Below are 18,855 nucleotides of genomic sequence, written 5' to 3'. Positions count from 1 at the left end.
GATAGTCACAGGTGAGGTGCCGGAAGACTGGAGATTAGCTAACATGGTGCCACTGTTTAAGAAGGGTGGTAAGGACAAGCCAGGGAACTATAGACTGGTGAGCCTGACCTCGGTGGTGGGCAAGTTGTTGGAGGGAATCCTGAGGGACATGATGTACATGTATTTGGAAAGGCAAGGACTTATTCGGGATAGTCAACATGGCTTTGTGTGTGGGAAATCATGTCTCACAAACTTGATTGAGTTTTTTGAAGAAGTAATAAAGAGGATTGATGAGGGCAGAGTGGTAGATGTGATCTATATGGACCTCAGTTCGACAAGGTTCCCCATGGGAGACTGGTTAGCAAGGTTAGATCTCATGGAATGCAGGGAGAACTAGCCACTTGGATACAGAACTGGCTCAAAGGTAGAAGACAGAGGGTGGTGGTGGAGGGTTGTTTTTCAGACTGGAGGCCCGTGACCAGTGGAGTGCCACAAGGATCAGTGCTGGGTCCTCTACTTTTTGTCATTTACATAAATGATTTGGATGCGAGCATAAGAGGTACAGTTAGTAAGTTTGCAGATGACATCAAAATTGGAGGTGTAATGGACAGCGAAGAGGGTTACCTCAGATTACAACAGGATCTGGACCAGATGGGCCAATGGGCTGAGAAGTGACAGATGGAGTTTAATTCAGATAAATGTGAGGTGCTGCATTTTGGGAAAGCAAATCTTAGCAGGACTTATACACTTAATGGTAAGGTCCTGGAGAATGTTGCTGAACAAAGAGACCTTGGAGTGCAGGTTCATAGCTCCTTGAAAGTAGAGTCGCAGGTAGATAGGATAGTGAAGAAGTCGTTTGGTCTGCTTTCCTTTATTGGTCAGAGTATTGAGTACAGGAGTTGGGAGGTCATGTTGCGGCTGTACAGGACTTTGGTTAGGCCACTGTTGGAATATTGCATGCAATTCTGGTCTCCTTCCTATCGGAAAGACGTTGTGTAACCTGAAAGGGTTCAGAAAAGATTTACAAGGATGTTACCAGTGTTGGAGTGTTTGAGCTACAGGGAGAGGCTGAACAGGCTGGGGCTGTTTTCCCTGGAGTATCGGAGGCTGAGGGGTGACCTTATAGAGGTTTACAAAATTATGAGGGGCACGGATAGGATAAATAGGCAAAGTCTTTTCCTTGGGGTCGGGGAGTCCAGAACTAGAGGGCAAAGGTTTAAGGTGAGAGGGGAAAGATATAAAAGAGACCTAAGGGGCAATATTTTCACACAGAGGGTGGTACGTGTATGGAATGAGCTGCCAGAGGATGTGGTGGAGGCTGGTACAATTGCAACATTTAAGAGGCATTTGGATGGGTATATGAATAGGAAGGGTTTGGAGGGATAGGGGCCGGGTGCTGGCAGGTGGGACTAGGTTGGGTTGGGATATCTGGTCGGCATGGAAGGGTTGGGCCGAAGGGTCTGTTTCCGTGCTGTACGTCTCTATGACTGTATGCTGAGCTTTTTAACAATTTCTGTTTTGTTTCTGATTCCCAGCATCCACAGTTGTTTGGGTTTTTATTTAGTGGACACAGATTTAAGGTGAAAGAGGGAAAGTTTATCAGAGTTTTTAAAACATGCTGTAAGTGCCAGGGATGTGGCACCATAGGAAGTTGCAGAAGCAAATGGAATAGCAACACTTCACAGACATCTTGGCAAAGACGTGAATAGGCCGGAAAAAGAGGGGTATGCTGGGTCAGGTATATGGGCGAAAGGCCTCTTCCTGTGCTGTACTGTTATTTGTTGTTTATTTAAGAAAGGGATGAGGAGGAATCTCTTCTCTCAGAGGGACTGAAATTGTTTACCACAGACGACTGCCAAGGCTGAGTCATTAAGTATATTCAAGACAGATTTTTAATCAGTATGAGAATCAAGGCTTATGGGGTTGAGTGTTATTGGATCCACTATGACCTCATTGGATGGTGGAGCAGACTCCAGGAGTTGAATAACCTCTTCAGCTCTTGGTCTCGGGTTCCTTATAGTGACAGGCAGCGAGGAAGTCAGTGAATGTGGGAGAGGGAAGGAGAATCCCTGTTTGGCAGGTTCTGTTAGGGGCCTCAGTGAGAAATGAAAGGCAGAAGGATATCATAACACTGACTGTGCTTTCTCTCTACAGATGCTGCTGGACCTGCTGAGTTTCTCCAGCAATTTCTGTTTTTTGTTTCTGGCTTCCATATTCCTTGGTTAAACCGCACTCGGAACACTGTGCACAGTTGCCGTCCCCATATCTGTCATTCAGACTACACTTGGTACACTGTGCATTATTAGATTTGATTAGATTCCCTACAGTGTGGAAACAGGCCCTTCAGCCCAACCAGCCCACACCGACCCTCCGAAGAGTAACCCACCCAGACCCATTTCCCTCTGACTAATGCACCTAACACTACGGGCAATTTAGCGTGGCCAATTCACCTGACCTGCACATCTTTGGACTGTGGGAGGAAACCAGAGCACCCGGAGGAAACCCACGCAGACACGGGGAGAACGTGCAAACTCCACACAGACAGTCACCCGAGGCTGGAATCGAACCCGGGCCCCTGGCGCTGTGAGGCAGCAGTGCTAACCGCTGAGCCACCATGCTGCCCTTCTGTCACCTAGATCCCTGCTAGTGCACACTTGGATGACTGCCTACAATTAGAACATAGAACACAGGAAGGTACAGCAGTCGCTTCAATGTCCCTAATGTTCTGGTCTCCCTATCTCTTGGCTGGACCACACTGGCGCACTGCACAGTTCCCATCTCTGTATCTGAAGTCTTATTTATTTTGAACAGGCTGTGGCTCTCTCTTTAGAAAAGAGGGCATTGAGGGGTGACCTGGCCAAGGTTCCCAAGATTATCAAAAAGTTCCGAGTGGTTGACATAAAGAAGACCTTTTGTTTCCAGGAATTCAGAACTGGAGTAGAATCTCCAATCAATCTGTTTGGGAATGCAGGAGGAACCTCTTCACTCAGAGAGGGGGAAGAATATCAAACTAGCTCCCACAGGGAATAATCAGGATGAGCAGTATCAATTTAAAGAGGAAGGTGGATAAACTTGAGGGAGAGAAGACTGGAACAATGTGGTGATTGAGTGAGTGAAGGGGATGTGCCAAGAGGCCAGTGTAGAGCAGCTGCACCAGCATGAGGCAGAGGGGCAGAATGGCCTGTACTGTACAGTTCTGCAGACAGCACTCCATTTATTCCTGGGATTATGGGAAAGTATGTCTTGACGATGGGAGAATTTGGAAGTGCAGTGGTTAAACTGCTAGACACAGACACCATTAACAAATGTCCTACTAACAATTACTGAAAAGAGACTCAGATATTTTATTGCTTTAAAAGTGACATTGCAAATACAGTAACAATCTGTAAATACATGAGATTTGGTGGGTTTGGTTAGTGCTGCTTTTCTATCACTTAGTTTTGCACATTTCTGCTTGACTTGTGTGTTGTTCAAGCATCACTTGGCCGTCTGAGAGAGACATAAGTTGTGTTTGGTGAAATGGTACACTGTGTGGAGCTGCGTTAACTAGCAGCTGGTTCAGTGTTTGTCTGGGATGTGCGTCATCCTGAACTGCAGGAAGAAAGTTCAGTGCAAGCACAAGAGAGAAAATCTTTGATTATGGGCGCAGGTATCAGGACGCAACCTGACAGGGACACTCATCATTTTGGAGTCAGCTCAGCACAGCGATAGGGCAGGAGGAGGCCATTCAATCCTCTGTCCTGCTCTCTCCAAATCAATTTGATCATTGGTCAGAGTCTGGGAATTCCTTCCCTAATGGCATTGTGGGTCTGCCCACAGCACATGGACTGCAGCAGTTCAAGAAGGCAGCTCACCCCCACCTCACCTACAGCTACCCTCCCTTTCTCACCCATACCCCACCCTTCTGCCTCACCCATATACTGCCTCACCTATGTCCCACTCTCCTCACCCATATCCCACTGTCATTGAGTCACCCATATCCCACTCTCTGCCTCACAATTATTGGAGTCTTGCTTGCTTTCTTCCGGACCTATCCTTTTTATTCTGACTTTTGTCTGGGTTTAGCATGAGGAAGAAATTGGTGCTGGTTAGACTTGTGTGACTGAAGGTTTACAGAGACAGACAGATGCGGAGCTTCTGAAGCACCTCCTGTTGGGGGGAGAGAGCAATCCCTGCAGAACAGGGGCCAGGGATGAAGAAATCTGAAAGAAGATGAATCACAGTTAATCTGAAAATGAGAAGCTCGCCCCCATCGGATGCAGCTGTCTAAGGAAGGACACAGCATGTGGAATTGGTTTGGACGTTGGATATAAAGTGAAAGGAGAAGGTCCAGGAGACTGAAACCATCTGTGCTTTAGAGGTTTCGGTGATTATGTTTCTGCCTTGCGTCATTGACTCATGGCCAAGTTGAGCACAGGTCAGGAACCTCTCGTGGGGGTCAGTTGTGAAGTATCTCATAGGTGAACCGTTTCTGTTGCCCGATATTCAGACAGGTTATTCCAGCCACAGCACAGCTCAGCCACACCTGCAATATGGAAAATAACATTCCTCATTTGCACTGAACGTCTTACAACCATTGCCTCCTCTCCCCATCACCCCACCCCCATCAATCCCTCCCCCAACACCCCACCCCCATCAATCCCTCTCCCCCAACACCCCACCCCCATCAATCCCTCTCCCCCAACACCCCACCCCCATCAATCCCACTCCCCCATCACCCACCCCCATCAATCCCTCTCCCCCATCACCCACCCCCATCAATCCCTCTCCCCAACACCGTACCCCCATCAATCCCTCTCCCCCAACACCCCAACCCCATCAATCCCTCTCCCCCATCACCCACCCCCATCAATCCCTCCCCCATCACCCCAACCCCATCAATCCCTCTCCCCCAATACCCAACCCCCATCAATCCATCTCCCCCAACACCCCACCCCCATCAATCCCTCCCCCATCACCCCAACCCCATCAATCCCACTCCCCCAACACCCCACCCCCATCAATCCCTCTCCCCCAACACCCCACCCACATCAATCCCTCCCCCAACACCCCACCCCCATCAATTCCTCTCCCCAACACCCCACCCCGATCAATCCCTCTCCCCAACACCCCACCCCCATCAATCCCTCTCCCCCAACACCCCAACCCCATCAATCCCACTCCCCCAACACCCCACCCCTATCAATCCCTCTCCCCCAACACCCCAACCCCATCAATCCCTCTCCCCAACACCCCACCCCCATCAATCCCTCTCCCCCAACACCCCACCTCCATCAATCCCTCCCCCAACACCCCACCCCATCAATCCCTCTCCCCCAACACCCCACCTCCATCAATCCCTCCCCCAACACCCCACCCCATCAATCCCTCTCCCCAACACCCCACCCCCATCAATCCCTCTCCCCCAACACCCCACCCCGATCAATCCCTCTCCCCAACACCCCACCCCCATCAATCCCTCTCCCCCAACACCCCAACCCCATCAATCCCTCTCCCCAACACCCCACCTCCATCAATCCCTCCCCAACACCCCACCCCCAGCAATCCTTCTCCCCAACACCCCACCCCCATCAATCCCTCTCCCCAACACCCCACCCCCATCAATTCCTCTCCCCAACACCCCACCCACATCAATCCCTCTCCCCAACACCCCACCCCATCAATCCCTCTCCCCAACACCCCACCCCCATCAATCCCTCTCCCCCATCACCCCACCCACATCAATCCCTCTCCCCAACACCCCACCCCCATCAATCCCTCTCCCCAACACCCCACCTCCATCAATCCCTCCCCAACACCCCACCCCCATCAATCCTTCTCCCCCAATACCCCACCCCATCAATCCTTCTCCCCAACACCCCACCCCCATCAATCCCTCTCCCCAACACCCCACCCCCATCAATCCTTCTCCCCAACACCCCACCCCCATCAATCCCTCTCCCCAACACCCAACCCACATCAATCCCTCTCCCCAACACCCCACCCCCATCAATCCCTCTCCCCCAACACCCCAACCCCATCAATCCCTCTCACCCAAGACCCGATCCCCATCAATCCTTCTCCCCCAACACCCCATCCCCATCAAATCTTCACCCCCAACACCCCACCCCCATCAATCCCTCTCCCCCAACACCCCAATCCCATCAATCCCACTCCCCCAACACCCCACCCCATCAATCCCTCTCCCCAACACCCCACCCCCATCAATCCTTCTCCCCAACACCCCACCCACATCAATCCCTCTCCCCAACACCCCACCCCCATCAATCCCTCTCCCCAACACCCCACCCCCATCAATCCCTCTCCCCCAACACCCCAACCCCATCAATCCCACTCCCCCAACACCCCAACCCCATCAATCCCTCTCCCCAACACCCCACCCCATCAATCCCTCTCCCCAACACCCCACCCCCATCAATCCCTCTCCCCCATCACCCCACCCACATCAATCCCTCTCCCCAACACCCCACCCCCATCAATCCCTCTCCCCAACACCCCACCCCCATCACTCCCTCTCCCCCAACACCCCAACCCCATCAATCCCACTCCCCCAACACCCCAACCCCATCAATCCCTCTCCCCAACACCCCACCCCCATCAATCCCTCTCCCCCAACACCCTACCTCCATCAATCCCTTCCCCAACACCCCACCCCCAGCAATCCTTCTCCCCCAATACCCCACCCCATCAATCCTTCTCGCCAACACCCCACCCCCATCAATCCCTCTCCCCAACACCCCACCCCCATCAATCCCTCTCCCCAACATCCCACCCCCATCAATTCCTCTCCCCAACACCCCACCCACATCAATCCCCCTCCCCCAACACCCCAACCCGATCAATCCCTCTCCCCCAACACCCCACCCCATCAATCCCTCTCCCCAACACCCCACCCCCATCAATCCCTCTCCCCCAACACCCCAACCCCATCAATCCCACTCCCACAACACCCCAACCCCATCAATCCCTCTCCCCAACACCCCAACCCCATCAATCCCTCTCCCCCAACACCCCAACCCGATCAATCCCTCTCCCCCAACACCCCAACCCCATCAATCCCACTCCCCCAACACCCCAACCCCATCAATCCCTCTCCCCAACACCCCACCACCATCAATCCCTTCCCCAACACCCCACCCCCAGCAATCCTTCTCCCCCAAAACCCCACCCCATCAATCCTTCTCCCCAACACCCCACCCCCATCAATCCCTCTCCCCCAAGACCTCACCCCATCAATCCCTCTCCCCAATACCCCACCCCATCAATCACTCTCCCCAACACCCCACCCCCATCAATTCCTCTCCCCAACACCCCACCCACATCAATCCCAACACCCCACCACATCAATCCTTCTCCCCCAACACCCCACCCCGATCAATCCCTCTCTCCAACACCCCACCCCATCAATCCCTCTCCCCAATACCCCACCCCATCAATCCCTCTCCCCCAACACCCCATCCCCATCAAATCTTCTCCCCCAACACCCCACCCCCATCAATCCCAATACTCCACCCCATTAATCCTTCTCCCACAACACCCCACCCCCACCTCTCTCCAACAACCCGGCCCCATAAAACCCTCTCTCTAACACCCCACCCCCATCAATCCCTCTCCCCAACAACCCACCCCATCAGTCTCTCTCCCCCAATACCCTACTCCATCAATCCTTCTCCCACAACACCCCACTCCCATCAATCCATCTCCCCCAACACCCAATCCCCATCAATCCACCTTCCCCAACACCCCATCCCCATCAATCCTTCTCTTCAACACCCCATCCCCATCAATCCTTCTCCCCAACACCCCACCCCCATCAATTCCTCTCCCCCAACAACCCACCCCCATCAATTTCTCTCCCCCAACACCCCATCCCCATCAATCCCATTCCAACAACAGCCCATCCCCATCAATCCTTCTCTTCAACACCCCATCCCCATCAATCCCTCTCCCCAACACCCCACCCCAATCAATCCCTCTCCCCAACACCCCACCCCATCCCCATCAATCCCTCTCCCCAACACCCCACCCCCATCAATCCATCTCCCCCAATACCTCACCCATCAATCCCTCTCCCCCAATACCCCATCCCCATCAATCCTTCTCCCCAACATCCCACCCCGATCAATCCCTCTCTCCAACTCCCCACTCCCATTAATCCCTCTCCCCGACACCCCATCCCCATTAATCCCTCTCCCCCAATACCCCACCCCATCAATTCTTCTCCCCCAACACCCCACCCCCATCAATCCCTCTCCCCAACACCCCACTCCCATCAATTCCTCTCCCCAACACCCCACGCACATCAATCCCAACACCCCACCACATCAATCCTTCTCCCCCAACACCCCATCCCCATCAATCCCTCTCCCCCAACTCCCCACCCCGATCAATCCCTCTCTCCAACACCCCACCCCATCAATCCCTCTCCCCAATACCCCACCCCATCAATCCCTCTCCCCAATACCCCATCCCCATCAATCCCTCTCCCCCAACACCCCACCCCGATCAATCCCTCTCTCCAACACCCCACCCCATCAATCCCTCTCCCCCAACACCCCATCCCCATCAAATCTTCTCCCCCAACACCCCACCCACATTATTCCCAACACTCCACCCCATCAATCCTTCTCCCACAACACCCCACTCCCATCAGTCCATCTCCCCCAACACGCAATCCCCATCAATCCCATTCCGCCAACACCCAATCCCCATCAATCCACCTTCCCCAACACCCCATCCCCATCCCCATCAATCCTTCTCTTCAACACCCCATCCCCATCAATCCTTCTCCCCAACACCCCACCCCCATCAATTCCTCTCCCCCAACACCCCACCCCCATCAATCCCATTCCGCCAACACCCCATCCCCATCAATCCCTCTCTCCAACTCCCCACTCCCATTAATCCCTCTCCCCAACACCTCATCCCCATTAATCCCTCTCCCCCAATACCCCATCCCCATCAATTCCTCTCTCCAACACCCCACCCCCATCAATCCCTCTCCCCAATACCCCATCCCCATCAATCCCTCTCCCCCAACACCCCACCCCGATCAATCCCTCTCTCCAACACCCCACCCCATCAATCCCTCTCCCCCAACACCCCATCCCCATCAAATCTTCTCCCCCAACACCCCACCCACATTATTCCCAACACTCCACCCCATCAATCCTTCTCCCACAACACCCCACTCCCATCAGTCCATCTCCCCCAACACGCAATCCCCATCAATCCCATTCCGCCAACACCCAATCCCCATCAATCCACCTTCCCCAACACCCCATCCCCATCCCCATCAATCCTTCTCTTCAACACCCCATCCCCATCAATCCTTCTCCCCAACACCCCACCCCCATCAATTCCTCTCCCCCAACACCCCACCCCCATCAATCCCATTCCGCCAACACCCCATCCCCATCAATCCCTCTCTCCAACTCCCCACTCCCATTAATCCCTCTCCCCAACACCTCATCCCCATTAATCCCTCTCCCCCAATACCCCATCCCCATCAATTCCTCTCTCCAACACCCCACCCCCATCAATCCATCTCCCCCAACACCCCATCCCCATCAATTCCTCTCTCCAACACCCCACCCCCATCAATCCATCTCCCCCAACACCCTATCCCCATCAATCCCTCTTTCCAAAACCCCATCCCCATCAATCCTTCTCCCCTAAGACCCTACCCCATCAAACCCTCTCCCCAATACCCCACCCCATCAATCCTTCTCCCCCAACACCACACCTCCATCAATCCCTCTCCCCCAATACCCCAAACCCAACAACCACTCTCTCCAACACCCCACCCCCATCAAACCCTCTCCCCCAACACCCCAACCCCATCAATCCCACTCCCCCAACACCCCAACCCCATCAATCCCTCTCCCCAACACCCCAACCCCATCAATCCCTCTCCCCCAACACCCCACCCCCATCAATCCCTCTCCCCCAACATCCCAACCCCATCAATCCCTCTCACCCAATACCTGATCCCGATCAATCCATCTCCCCCAACACTCCATCCCCATCAACCCATCTCTCCAACACCCCATCCCCATCAATCCTTCTCCCCAACATCCCACCTCCTTCAATCCATCTCCCCCAACACTCCATCCCCATCAATCCCTCTCTCTAACACACCATCCCCATCAATCTTTCTCCCCCAACATCCCACCCCCATCAATCCCTCTCCCCCAATCCTTCACCCCATCAATCCCTCTCCCCAACACTCCATCCCCATCAATCCCTCTCTCCAACACCCCACCCCTATCAATTCCTCTCCCCAACATCCCACCCCCATCAATCCCTCTCCCCCAACAACCCACCCCCATTAATCCCTCTCCCGCCTAACACCCGAACCCGAACACTTCCTCTCCCCTACACCACACCCCCATCAGTCCCTCTCTCCCCAACACCCCACCCCATCAATCCTTCCCCCAACACCCCACCCCCATCAATCCCTCTCCCCAACACCCCACCCCATCATTCCTTCTCCCCAACACCGCTCCCCATCAAACCCTCTCCCCCAAAAACCCACCTCCATAAATCCCTCTCCCCCAACACCCCATCCCCATCTATCCCTCACCCCCAACATTCCGCCCCCATCAATCACTGTCCCCCAACACCCCATCCCCATCATTCCCTCTCCCCATCATCACACCCCCATCAATCCCTCTCCCCAATGCCCCACCTCCATTAATCCCTCGCCCCAACACCCCACCTCCATCAATCACTCTCCCCCAACACCCCACCAGCATCAACCCCTCTCCCCAACACTCCATCCCCATCAATCCCTCTCCCCAAAACACCCCACCCCCATCAATCCCTCTCCCCCAAAACACCACCTCCATAAATCCGTCTCCCCCAACACCCCATCCCCATCAATCTCTCTCCCCCAAATGCCCGATCCCCATCAATCCCTCTCCCCAACACCCCACCTCCATCATTCCCTCTCCCCCATCATCACACCCCCATCAATCCCTCTCCCCAATGCCCCACCTCCATCAATCCCTCTTCCCCAACACCCCACCTCCATCAATCCATCTCCCCCAACACTCCATCCCCATCAATCCCTCTCTCTAACACACCATCCCCATCAATCCTTCTCCCCCAATATCCCACCCCCATCAATCCCTCTCCCCCAATCCTCCACCCCATCAATTCCTCTCCCCCAACACCCCACCCCCATCAATCCTTCTCCCCCAACACCCCATCCCCATCAATACCTCTCCCCCAACACCCCACCCCCATCAATCCCTCGTCCCCAACAACCCACCCCCATTAATCCCTCTCCCGCCTAACACCCGAACCCGATCACTTCCTCTCCCCTACACCACACCCCCATCAGTCCCTCTCTCCCAACACCCCACCCCATCAATCCTTCCCCCAACACCCCACCCCCATCAACCCCTCACCCCAACACCCCATCCCCATCATTCCCTCTCCCCAAACACCCCAGCCCATCAATCCCTCTCCCCAACACCCCACCCCATCATTCCTTCTCCCCAACACCGCTCCCCATCAAACCCTCTCCCCCAAAAACCCACCTCCATAAATCCCTCTCCCCCAACACCCCATCCCCATCAATCACTGTCCCCCAACACCCCATCTCCATCATTCCCTCTCCCCATCATCACACCCCCATCAATCCCTCTCCCCAATGCCCCACCTCCATTAATCCCTCGCCCCAACACGCCACCTCCATCAATCACTCTCCCCCAACACCCCACCAGCATCAACCCCTCTCCCCCAACACCCCACCCCTATCAATCCCTCTCCCCCAAAACACCACCTCCATAAATCCGTCTCCCCCAACACCCCATCCCCATCAATCTCTCTCCCCCAAATGCCCAATCCCCATCAATCCCTCTCCCCAACATCCCACCTCCATCATTCCCTCTCCCCCATCATCACACCCCCATCAATCCCTCTCCCCAATGCCCCACCTCCATCAATCCCTCTCCCCAACACCCCACCTCCATCAATCCTTCTCCCCCAATATCCCACCCCCATCAATCCCTCTCCCCCAATCCTCCACCCCATCAATTCCTCTCCCCCAACACCCCACCCCCATCAATCCTTCTCCCCCAACACCCCATCCCCATCAATACCTCTCCCCCAACACCCCACCCCCATCAGTCCCTCTCTCCCAACACCCCACCCCATCAATCCTTCCCCCAACACCCCACCCCCATCAACCCCTCACCCCAACAATCCACCCCATCAACCCCTCGCCCCAACACCCTATCCCCATCATTCCCTCTCCCCAAACACCCCAGCCCATCAATCCCTCTCCCCAACACCGCTCCCCATCAAAACCTCTCCCCCAAAAACCCACCTCCGTAAATCCCTCTCCCCCAACACCCCATCCCCATCTATCCCTCTCCCCCAACATTCCGCCCCCATCAATCACTGTCCCCCAACACCCCACCTCCATCATTCCCTCTCCCCATCATCACACCCCCATCAATCCCTCTCCCCAATGCCCCACCTCCATTAATCCCTCGCCCCAAAACCCCACCTCATCAATCCCTCTGCCCCAACACCCCACCCCCATCAATCCATCCCCCTCAACACCCCACCCCTATCAACTCCTCACCCCAACACTCCAACCCCATCAATCCCTCTCCTCCATCACCCCACCCCCATCAATCCCTCTCCCCCAACACCCCACCCCCATCAATCCCTCTCTCCCAACACCACACCCCTATCAGTCCCTCTCTCCCAACACCACACCCCATCAATCCTTCCTCCAACATCCCACCCCCATCAACCCCTCACCCCAACACTCCACCCCATCAACCCCTCGCCCCAACACCCCATCCCCATCATTCCCTCTCCCCAAACACCCCATCCTCATCAATCCCTCTCCCCCAACACCCCACCCCCATCAAACCCTCTCCCCCAAAACACCACCTCCATAAATCCCTCTCCCCCAAATGCCCCATCCCCATCAATCCCTCTCCCCAACACCCCATCCCCATCAATCTCTCTCCCCAACACCCCATCAATCACTCTCCCCCAACTCCCCATCCCCACCAATTCCTCTCCCCAACACCCCACCCGATCAATCCCTCTCCCCCAATACCCCACCCCCACCAATCTCTCTCCCCAACACCCCATCAATCACTCTCCCCCAACTCCCCATCCCCACCAATCCCTCTCCCCCAATATCCCACCTCCATCAATCCCTCTCCCCCAACTCCCCATCCCCACCAATCCCTCTCCCCCAATATCCCACCTCCATCAGTCCCTCTCCCCCAACACCCCCACCCCATCAGTCCCTCTCCCCCAACACCCCCACCCCATCAGTCCCTCTCTCCCAATGCCCCACCCCCACCAATCCCTCTCCACCAATATCCCACCTCCATCAATCCCTCTCCCCCAATGCCCCACCCCCATCAGTCCCTCTCCCCCAATGCCCCACCCCCACCAATCACTCTCCCCCAACGCCCCACCCCCATCAATCCCTCTCCCTGAAACATCTAAGATCAGATGACTCAGCCAGGCTAAATTGTCCATAGTGTTATGCCCATTAGTCGGGGGTAATGGAGGGGAATGAGTGTGGGTGGGTTACACCGCTCCAGGTCGGTGTGGGCTAAATGGCCTGTTTCCACGCTGTAGGGACTCTAATCTAATCTAATCTAATCCACTGTAGCCCCGCCTCCCCCAACAGCCCACCCCCATCAATCCATTCCCTCAATCACCTTACCCCCTTGCCCCTTCTCCCATAACATAGAGATCTCACAGAAACATATGAAATGCTGCTGGGCCTGTACATGCTAGATGTGGGAAGGACGTCCAGAACAAGGGCTCACAGTCTAAGAATAAGGGGTTAGCCATTCAGGACTGAGATGAGGAAGAATTTCTTCAGTCAGAGAATTGTGAACCTGTGGAACTCTCTCCCACAGGAACCTGTTGGGGCCAGTTCGTTAGATAGATTCAAGAGGGAGATGGATGTGGCCCTTGCAGCTAAAGGGATCAAGGGATATGGGGAGAGTGTGGGAATGGGATACTGAGATTGCATCATCAGCCGTGATCATATTGAATGGTGCAGGCTGGAAGGGCTGAATGGCCTACTCCTGCGGTCACAAAGGTAGTCCCTTTTTCTCTAAAAGCTGTTCCTTGGCTCAAGGAGACTCTGTCCTTGATTTGTTTTCAGAGAGAGAATAAACCGGGCCGGGCTCCGATCAGTCAGGTTTGGTACAGAGATGAAAAAGGATTTTGAGAGGCCTTTTGTTTATATGTAAACAGATGAGACTTCAGGCCAAAGTGGTTATGTTTTAGAAGTGACCTGTAGAAAGAAAGGGGATTGGTCAGCTCTCTAGGTAAAAACAATGACTGCAGATGCTGGAAACCAGATTCTGGATCAGTGGTGCTGGAAGAGCACAGCAATTCAGGCAGCATCCGAGGAGTTTCGAAATCGATGTTTCGGGCAAAAGCCCTTCATCAGGAATAAAGGCAGAGAGCCTGAAGCGTGGAGAGATAAGCTAGAGGAGGGTGGGGGGTGGGGGGTGGGGAGAAAGTAGCATAGAGTACAATGGGTGAGTGGGGGAGGGGATGAAGGTGATAGGTCAGGGAGGAGAGGGTGGAGTGGATAGGTGGAAAAGGAGATAGGCAGGTAGGACAAGTCATGGGGACAGTGCTGAGCTGGAAGTTTGGAACTAGGGTGAGGTGGGGGAAGGAGAAATGAGGAAACTGTTGAAGTCCACATTGATACCCTGGGGTTGAAGTGTTCCGAGGCGGAAGATGAGGCGTTCTTCCTCCAGGCGTCTGGTGGTGAGGGAGCGGCGGTGAAGGAGGCCCAGGACCTCCATGTCCTCGGCAGAGTGGGAGGTGGAGTTGAAATGTTGGGCCACAGGGCGGTGTGGTTGATTGGTGCAGGTGTCTCGGCGATGTTCCCTAAAGCGCTCTGCTAGGAGGCGCCCAGTCTCCCCAATGTAGAGGAGACCGCATCGGGAGCAATGGATACAATAAATGATATTAGTGGATGTGCAGGTAAAACTTTGATGGATGTGGAAGGCTCCTTTAGGGCCTTGGATAGAGGTGAGGGAGGAGGTGTGGGCGCAGGTTTTACAGTTCCTGCGGTGGCAGGGGAAAGTGCCAGGATGGGAGGGTGGGTCGTAGGGGGGCGTGGACCTGACCAGGTAGTCACGGAGGGAACGGTCTTTGCGGAAGGCGGAAAGGGGTGGGGAGGGAAATATATCCCTGGTGGTGGGGTCTGTTTGGAGGCGGCGGAAATGTCGGCGGATGATTTGGTTTATGCGAAGGTTGGTCGGGTGGAAGGTGAGCACCAGGGGCGTTCTGTCCTTGTTGCGGTTGGAGGGGTGGGGTCTGAGGGCGGAGGTGCGGGATGTGGACGAGATGCGTTGGAGGGCATCTTTAACCATGTGGGAAGGGAAATTGCGGTCTCTAAAGAAGGAGGCCATCTGGTGTGTTCTGTGGTGGAACTGGTCCTCCCGCGGCACTCTAGCTGAGCTGAGCAGTTTTAGTTCAGTCTTGAACTGGGAAGTTCAACAGGGAGCTGTGTGGAAACTCTCTCTTTTCTGCCCTTCAACTTCAACCTGCAAGCATATGTCCCATTTTTACTGGGTTTTAAAGGGAGTTTGTTTATTGGGACTGTTGTGTATATTCGGAACAGCATAGTTAAGTCTAGTTGGATAGACTGAGTTCTGGAGGGATTCTTTATTCTGTTCTTTGTGTTTCATTGTGTAATTTTGGGAATAAATGTTTGTTTTAAAATCGAGTAGTCAACCTAGCTATCTTACTCCGGGTAATTTTCACTGTACACTTACTGAAACAAATTGCAAAGTTACAGTCTGGGGCTGCCTGCTTCACAAGGTTTTGAGTGGTCTGGCCTAGTCCATAACAGTGCACTATTTTCTGTTCTATGTAACACCTTCCTCTCAGCACCTCACCCCTCATCCCTCTCCCCCAACACCTCAACCTCCTCCCCCAGCCCAAAGAACATCTCTATGACTCAATAACTTCCCCTCAACCTCCCCCCAACTCTCTCATGATGCTGTCGAATCCTCCAATCCTGTGAAACCCCTCGATTGGGTCACCCCTTTACCTTCGACACTCAAGGGAGTACAAGTCCAATAAAACAGAAATGCTGCAGATACCCAGCAGGCCAGACACTAACCCGAGAATTTTCTGCATTTATTTCAGACTTCTCATATCTGTGGTCTTCTGTTTACCATTTGTCATTGAACCCTTTCAGCCCGGGATTATTCTGGTGAATTTGCCCTGTCCTCCCCACAGCCAGGCAATATCTCAATCCCGTGGTGCGGGGCCAGTGTGGAACAGGAGAGTGGCTGTGACAATAGGCTCCAGTATCCAAGCTGACCCAAGGCTATAATAAGAGACTTCTTACCAAAACTTACCAAATAAAACACAAAGATGAGGTAGAAGAGCAGAATCACCCCAATGACAACGTAGAGCCAAACTCTGTCCAAGTGCTCAATATAATCCACCACAAAGTAAGCATTGATAATCAGGATCAGAAGGGTGATTAAAACACCGACTATCTTACAAATCCTGTAAGGACAGACACAATGCAGACATCAAGAGCAGTAGAGCAAGATATTCAGTCACTGACTGACTAATATCCGAGAGTCACTTACTGAATTTTTATCACAAGGTAAAAACAATGACTGCAGATGCTGGAAACCAGATTCTGGATCAGTGGTGCTGGAAGAGCACAGCAATTCAGGCAGCATCCGAGGAGCAGTAAAATCGTCGTTTCAGGCATAAGCCCTTCTTCAGGAATGAGGAAAGTTTGTCCAGCAGGCTAAGATAAAAGATAGGGAGGAGGGACTTGGGGGAGGGACGTCAGAAATGTGATAGGTGGAAAGAGGTCAAGGTGAGGGTGATAGGTCAGACTGGGGTGGGGGCGGAGAGGTCAGGACTGAGGAAATGACCTGGGAGTTGCAATGAGAGAGAGACTCCCTGAGATTCTTGTAGAGAGAGGAGGAAAACTTCTTCAAGGCAGGCATCCTTGCAAGAGGATTCGCAGTAGGGTTAAAATCAACGAGGTAAAAACAATGACTGCAGATGCTGGAAACCAGATTCTGGATCAGTGGTGCTGGAAGAGCACAGCAATTCAGGCAGCATCCGAGGACAGGCAAAATCGACGTTTCGGGCATAAGCCCTTCTTCAGGAATGAGGAAAGTTTGTCCAGCAGGCTAAGATAAAAGATAGGGAGGAGGGACTTGGGGGAGGGACGTCAGAAATGTGATAGGTGGAAAGAGGTCATTTCTGACGTCCCTCCCCCAAGTCCCTCCTCCCTATCTTTTATCTTAGCCTGCTGGACAAACTTTCCTCATTCCTGAAGAAGGGCTTATGCCCGAAACGTCGATTTTGCCTGTCCTCGGATGCTGCCTGAATTGCTGTGCTCTTCCAGCACCACTGATCCAGAATTTTTATCACAGCTTGTTCCACTGACTGTCCCTGTCCTGGGAGTGTTTGATGGGGACAGTTTAGAGGTAGCTTTACTCTGTATCTAACTCTGTATTGTCCCTGTCCTGGGAGTGTTTGATGGGGACAGTTTAGAGGTAGCTTTACTCTGTATCTAACCCCGTACTGTCCTTGTCCTGGGAGTGTTTGATGGGGACAGTGTAGAGAGAGTTTTACACTGTATCTAACCCTGTGCTGTCCCTGTCCTGAGTGTGTTTGATGGGGACAATGTAGAGGGAGCTTTGCTCTGTATCTAACCCTGTGCTGTCCCTGTCCTGAGTGTGTTTGATGGGGACAGTGTAGAGAGAGTTTTACACTGTATGTAACCCCATTTAAGGTGGACAAGTCCCCAGGTCCAGATGGGGTCTATCCAAGGCTACTGAGGGAAGTGAGAGAGGAAATAGCTGGGGCCTTAACAGATATCTTTGCAGTATCCTTGAACACGGGTGAGGTCCCAGAGAATTGAAGAATTGCTAATGTTGTCCCCTTGTTTAAGAAGGGTAGCAGGGATAATCCACATAAATTCGACCTGTGAGCTTGATGTCAATGGTAGGGAAGCTGCTGGAGAAGATACTGAGGGACCGGGTATATTCCCATTTGGAAGAAAATGGGCTTATCAGTGATAGTCAACAGGGTTTTGTGCAGGGAAGGCCATGTCTTATCAACTTTATAGAATTCTTTGAGGAAGTGACAAAGTTGATTGATGGGGGAAGGGCTATAGATATCATATACATGGACTCCAGTAGGTGTTTGATAAGGTTCCCCATGGTAGGCTGCTGGAGGAAGTGAAGTCGCATGGGATCCAGGGTGTTCTGGCTAGATCGATAAAGAACTGGCCGGGCAGCAGGAGACAGAGAGTAGGAGTGGAAGGGAGCTTCTCAAAATGGAGACCTGTGATCAGTGATGTCTCACAAGGATCCATGATGGGGTCACTGTTGATTGTGATATGCAAGGTGATGCATTTTGGAAGGTCCAAACCAAGAACGAACTATACAGTGAATGGAAAAGTCCTGGGGAAAACTGATGTACGGAGAGATCTGGGTGTTCAGGTCCATTGTTCGCTGACAGTGGTAACGCAGGTCAGTAAAGTGGTCAAGAAGGCATACGGCATGCTTTGCTTCATCGGACGGGGTATTGAGTACAAGAGTTGGCAGGTCATGTTACAGTTGCATAGGACGTTGGTTCGGCCACATTTAGAATACTGTGTACAGTTCTGGTCACCACATTACCAAAAGGATGTGGATGCTTTGGGGAGGGTGCAGAGGAGGTTCACCAGGATGTTGCCTGGTATGGAGGCTATGAGGAGAGGTTGAGTAGGTTAGGATTATTTTCATTGGAAAGATGGAGGTTGAGGGGGACCTGATTGAGGGCTACAAGATCATGAGAAATATGAACAGGGTGGATAGCAAGAAATTTTCT

At 53.3% G+C, this 18,855-nt stretch overlaps 1 protein-coding gene across 5 annotated transcripts in view; it reads right to left on the bottom strand.

The window, feature by feature from the left end:
* Positions 1 to 1,853: 1,853 nt before the first annotated feature.
* The window catches only part of LOC122551892 (natural resistance-associated macrophage protein 2-like), a 76,858-nt gene continuing 59,856 nt past the window's right edge, over positions 1,854 to 18,855 (bottom strand). For all 5 annotated transcript variants that reach the window (XM_087989427.1, XM_087989430.1, XM_087989431.1 and 2 more), the window contains 2 exons: positions 16,365 to 16,518; positions 1,854 to 4,504 (listed from right to left, as the gene is read on the bottom strand). In XM_087989427.1, the coding sequence (XP_087845553.1) occupies positions 4,418 to 4,504; positions 16,365 to 16,518 (241 nt within the window). In that variant the 3' untranslated portion in view covers positions 1,854 to 4,417. The remainder of the gene's footprint in view (positions 4,505 to 16,364; positions 16,519 to 18,855) is intronic.

Source organism: Chiloscyllium plagiosum, unplaced genomic scaffold, assembly GCF_037043375.1.
Source record: "Chiloscyllium plagiosum isolate Xiang-an unplaced genomic scaffold, Cpla_swu_hap1 HiC_scaffold_7, whole genome shotgun sequence".
Lineage (NCBI taxonomy): Eukaryota > Metazoa > Chordata > Chondrichthyes > Orectolobiformes > Hemiscylliidae > Chiloscyllium > Chiloscyllium plagiosum.
The sequence above is the reverse complement of the archived record's forward strand: the minus strand, read 5'-3'. Positions and strand labels throughout refer to the sequence as shown.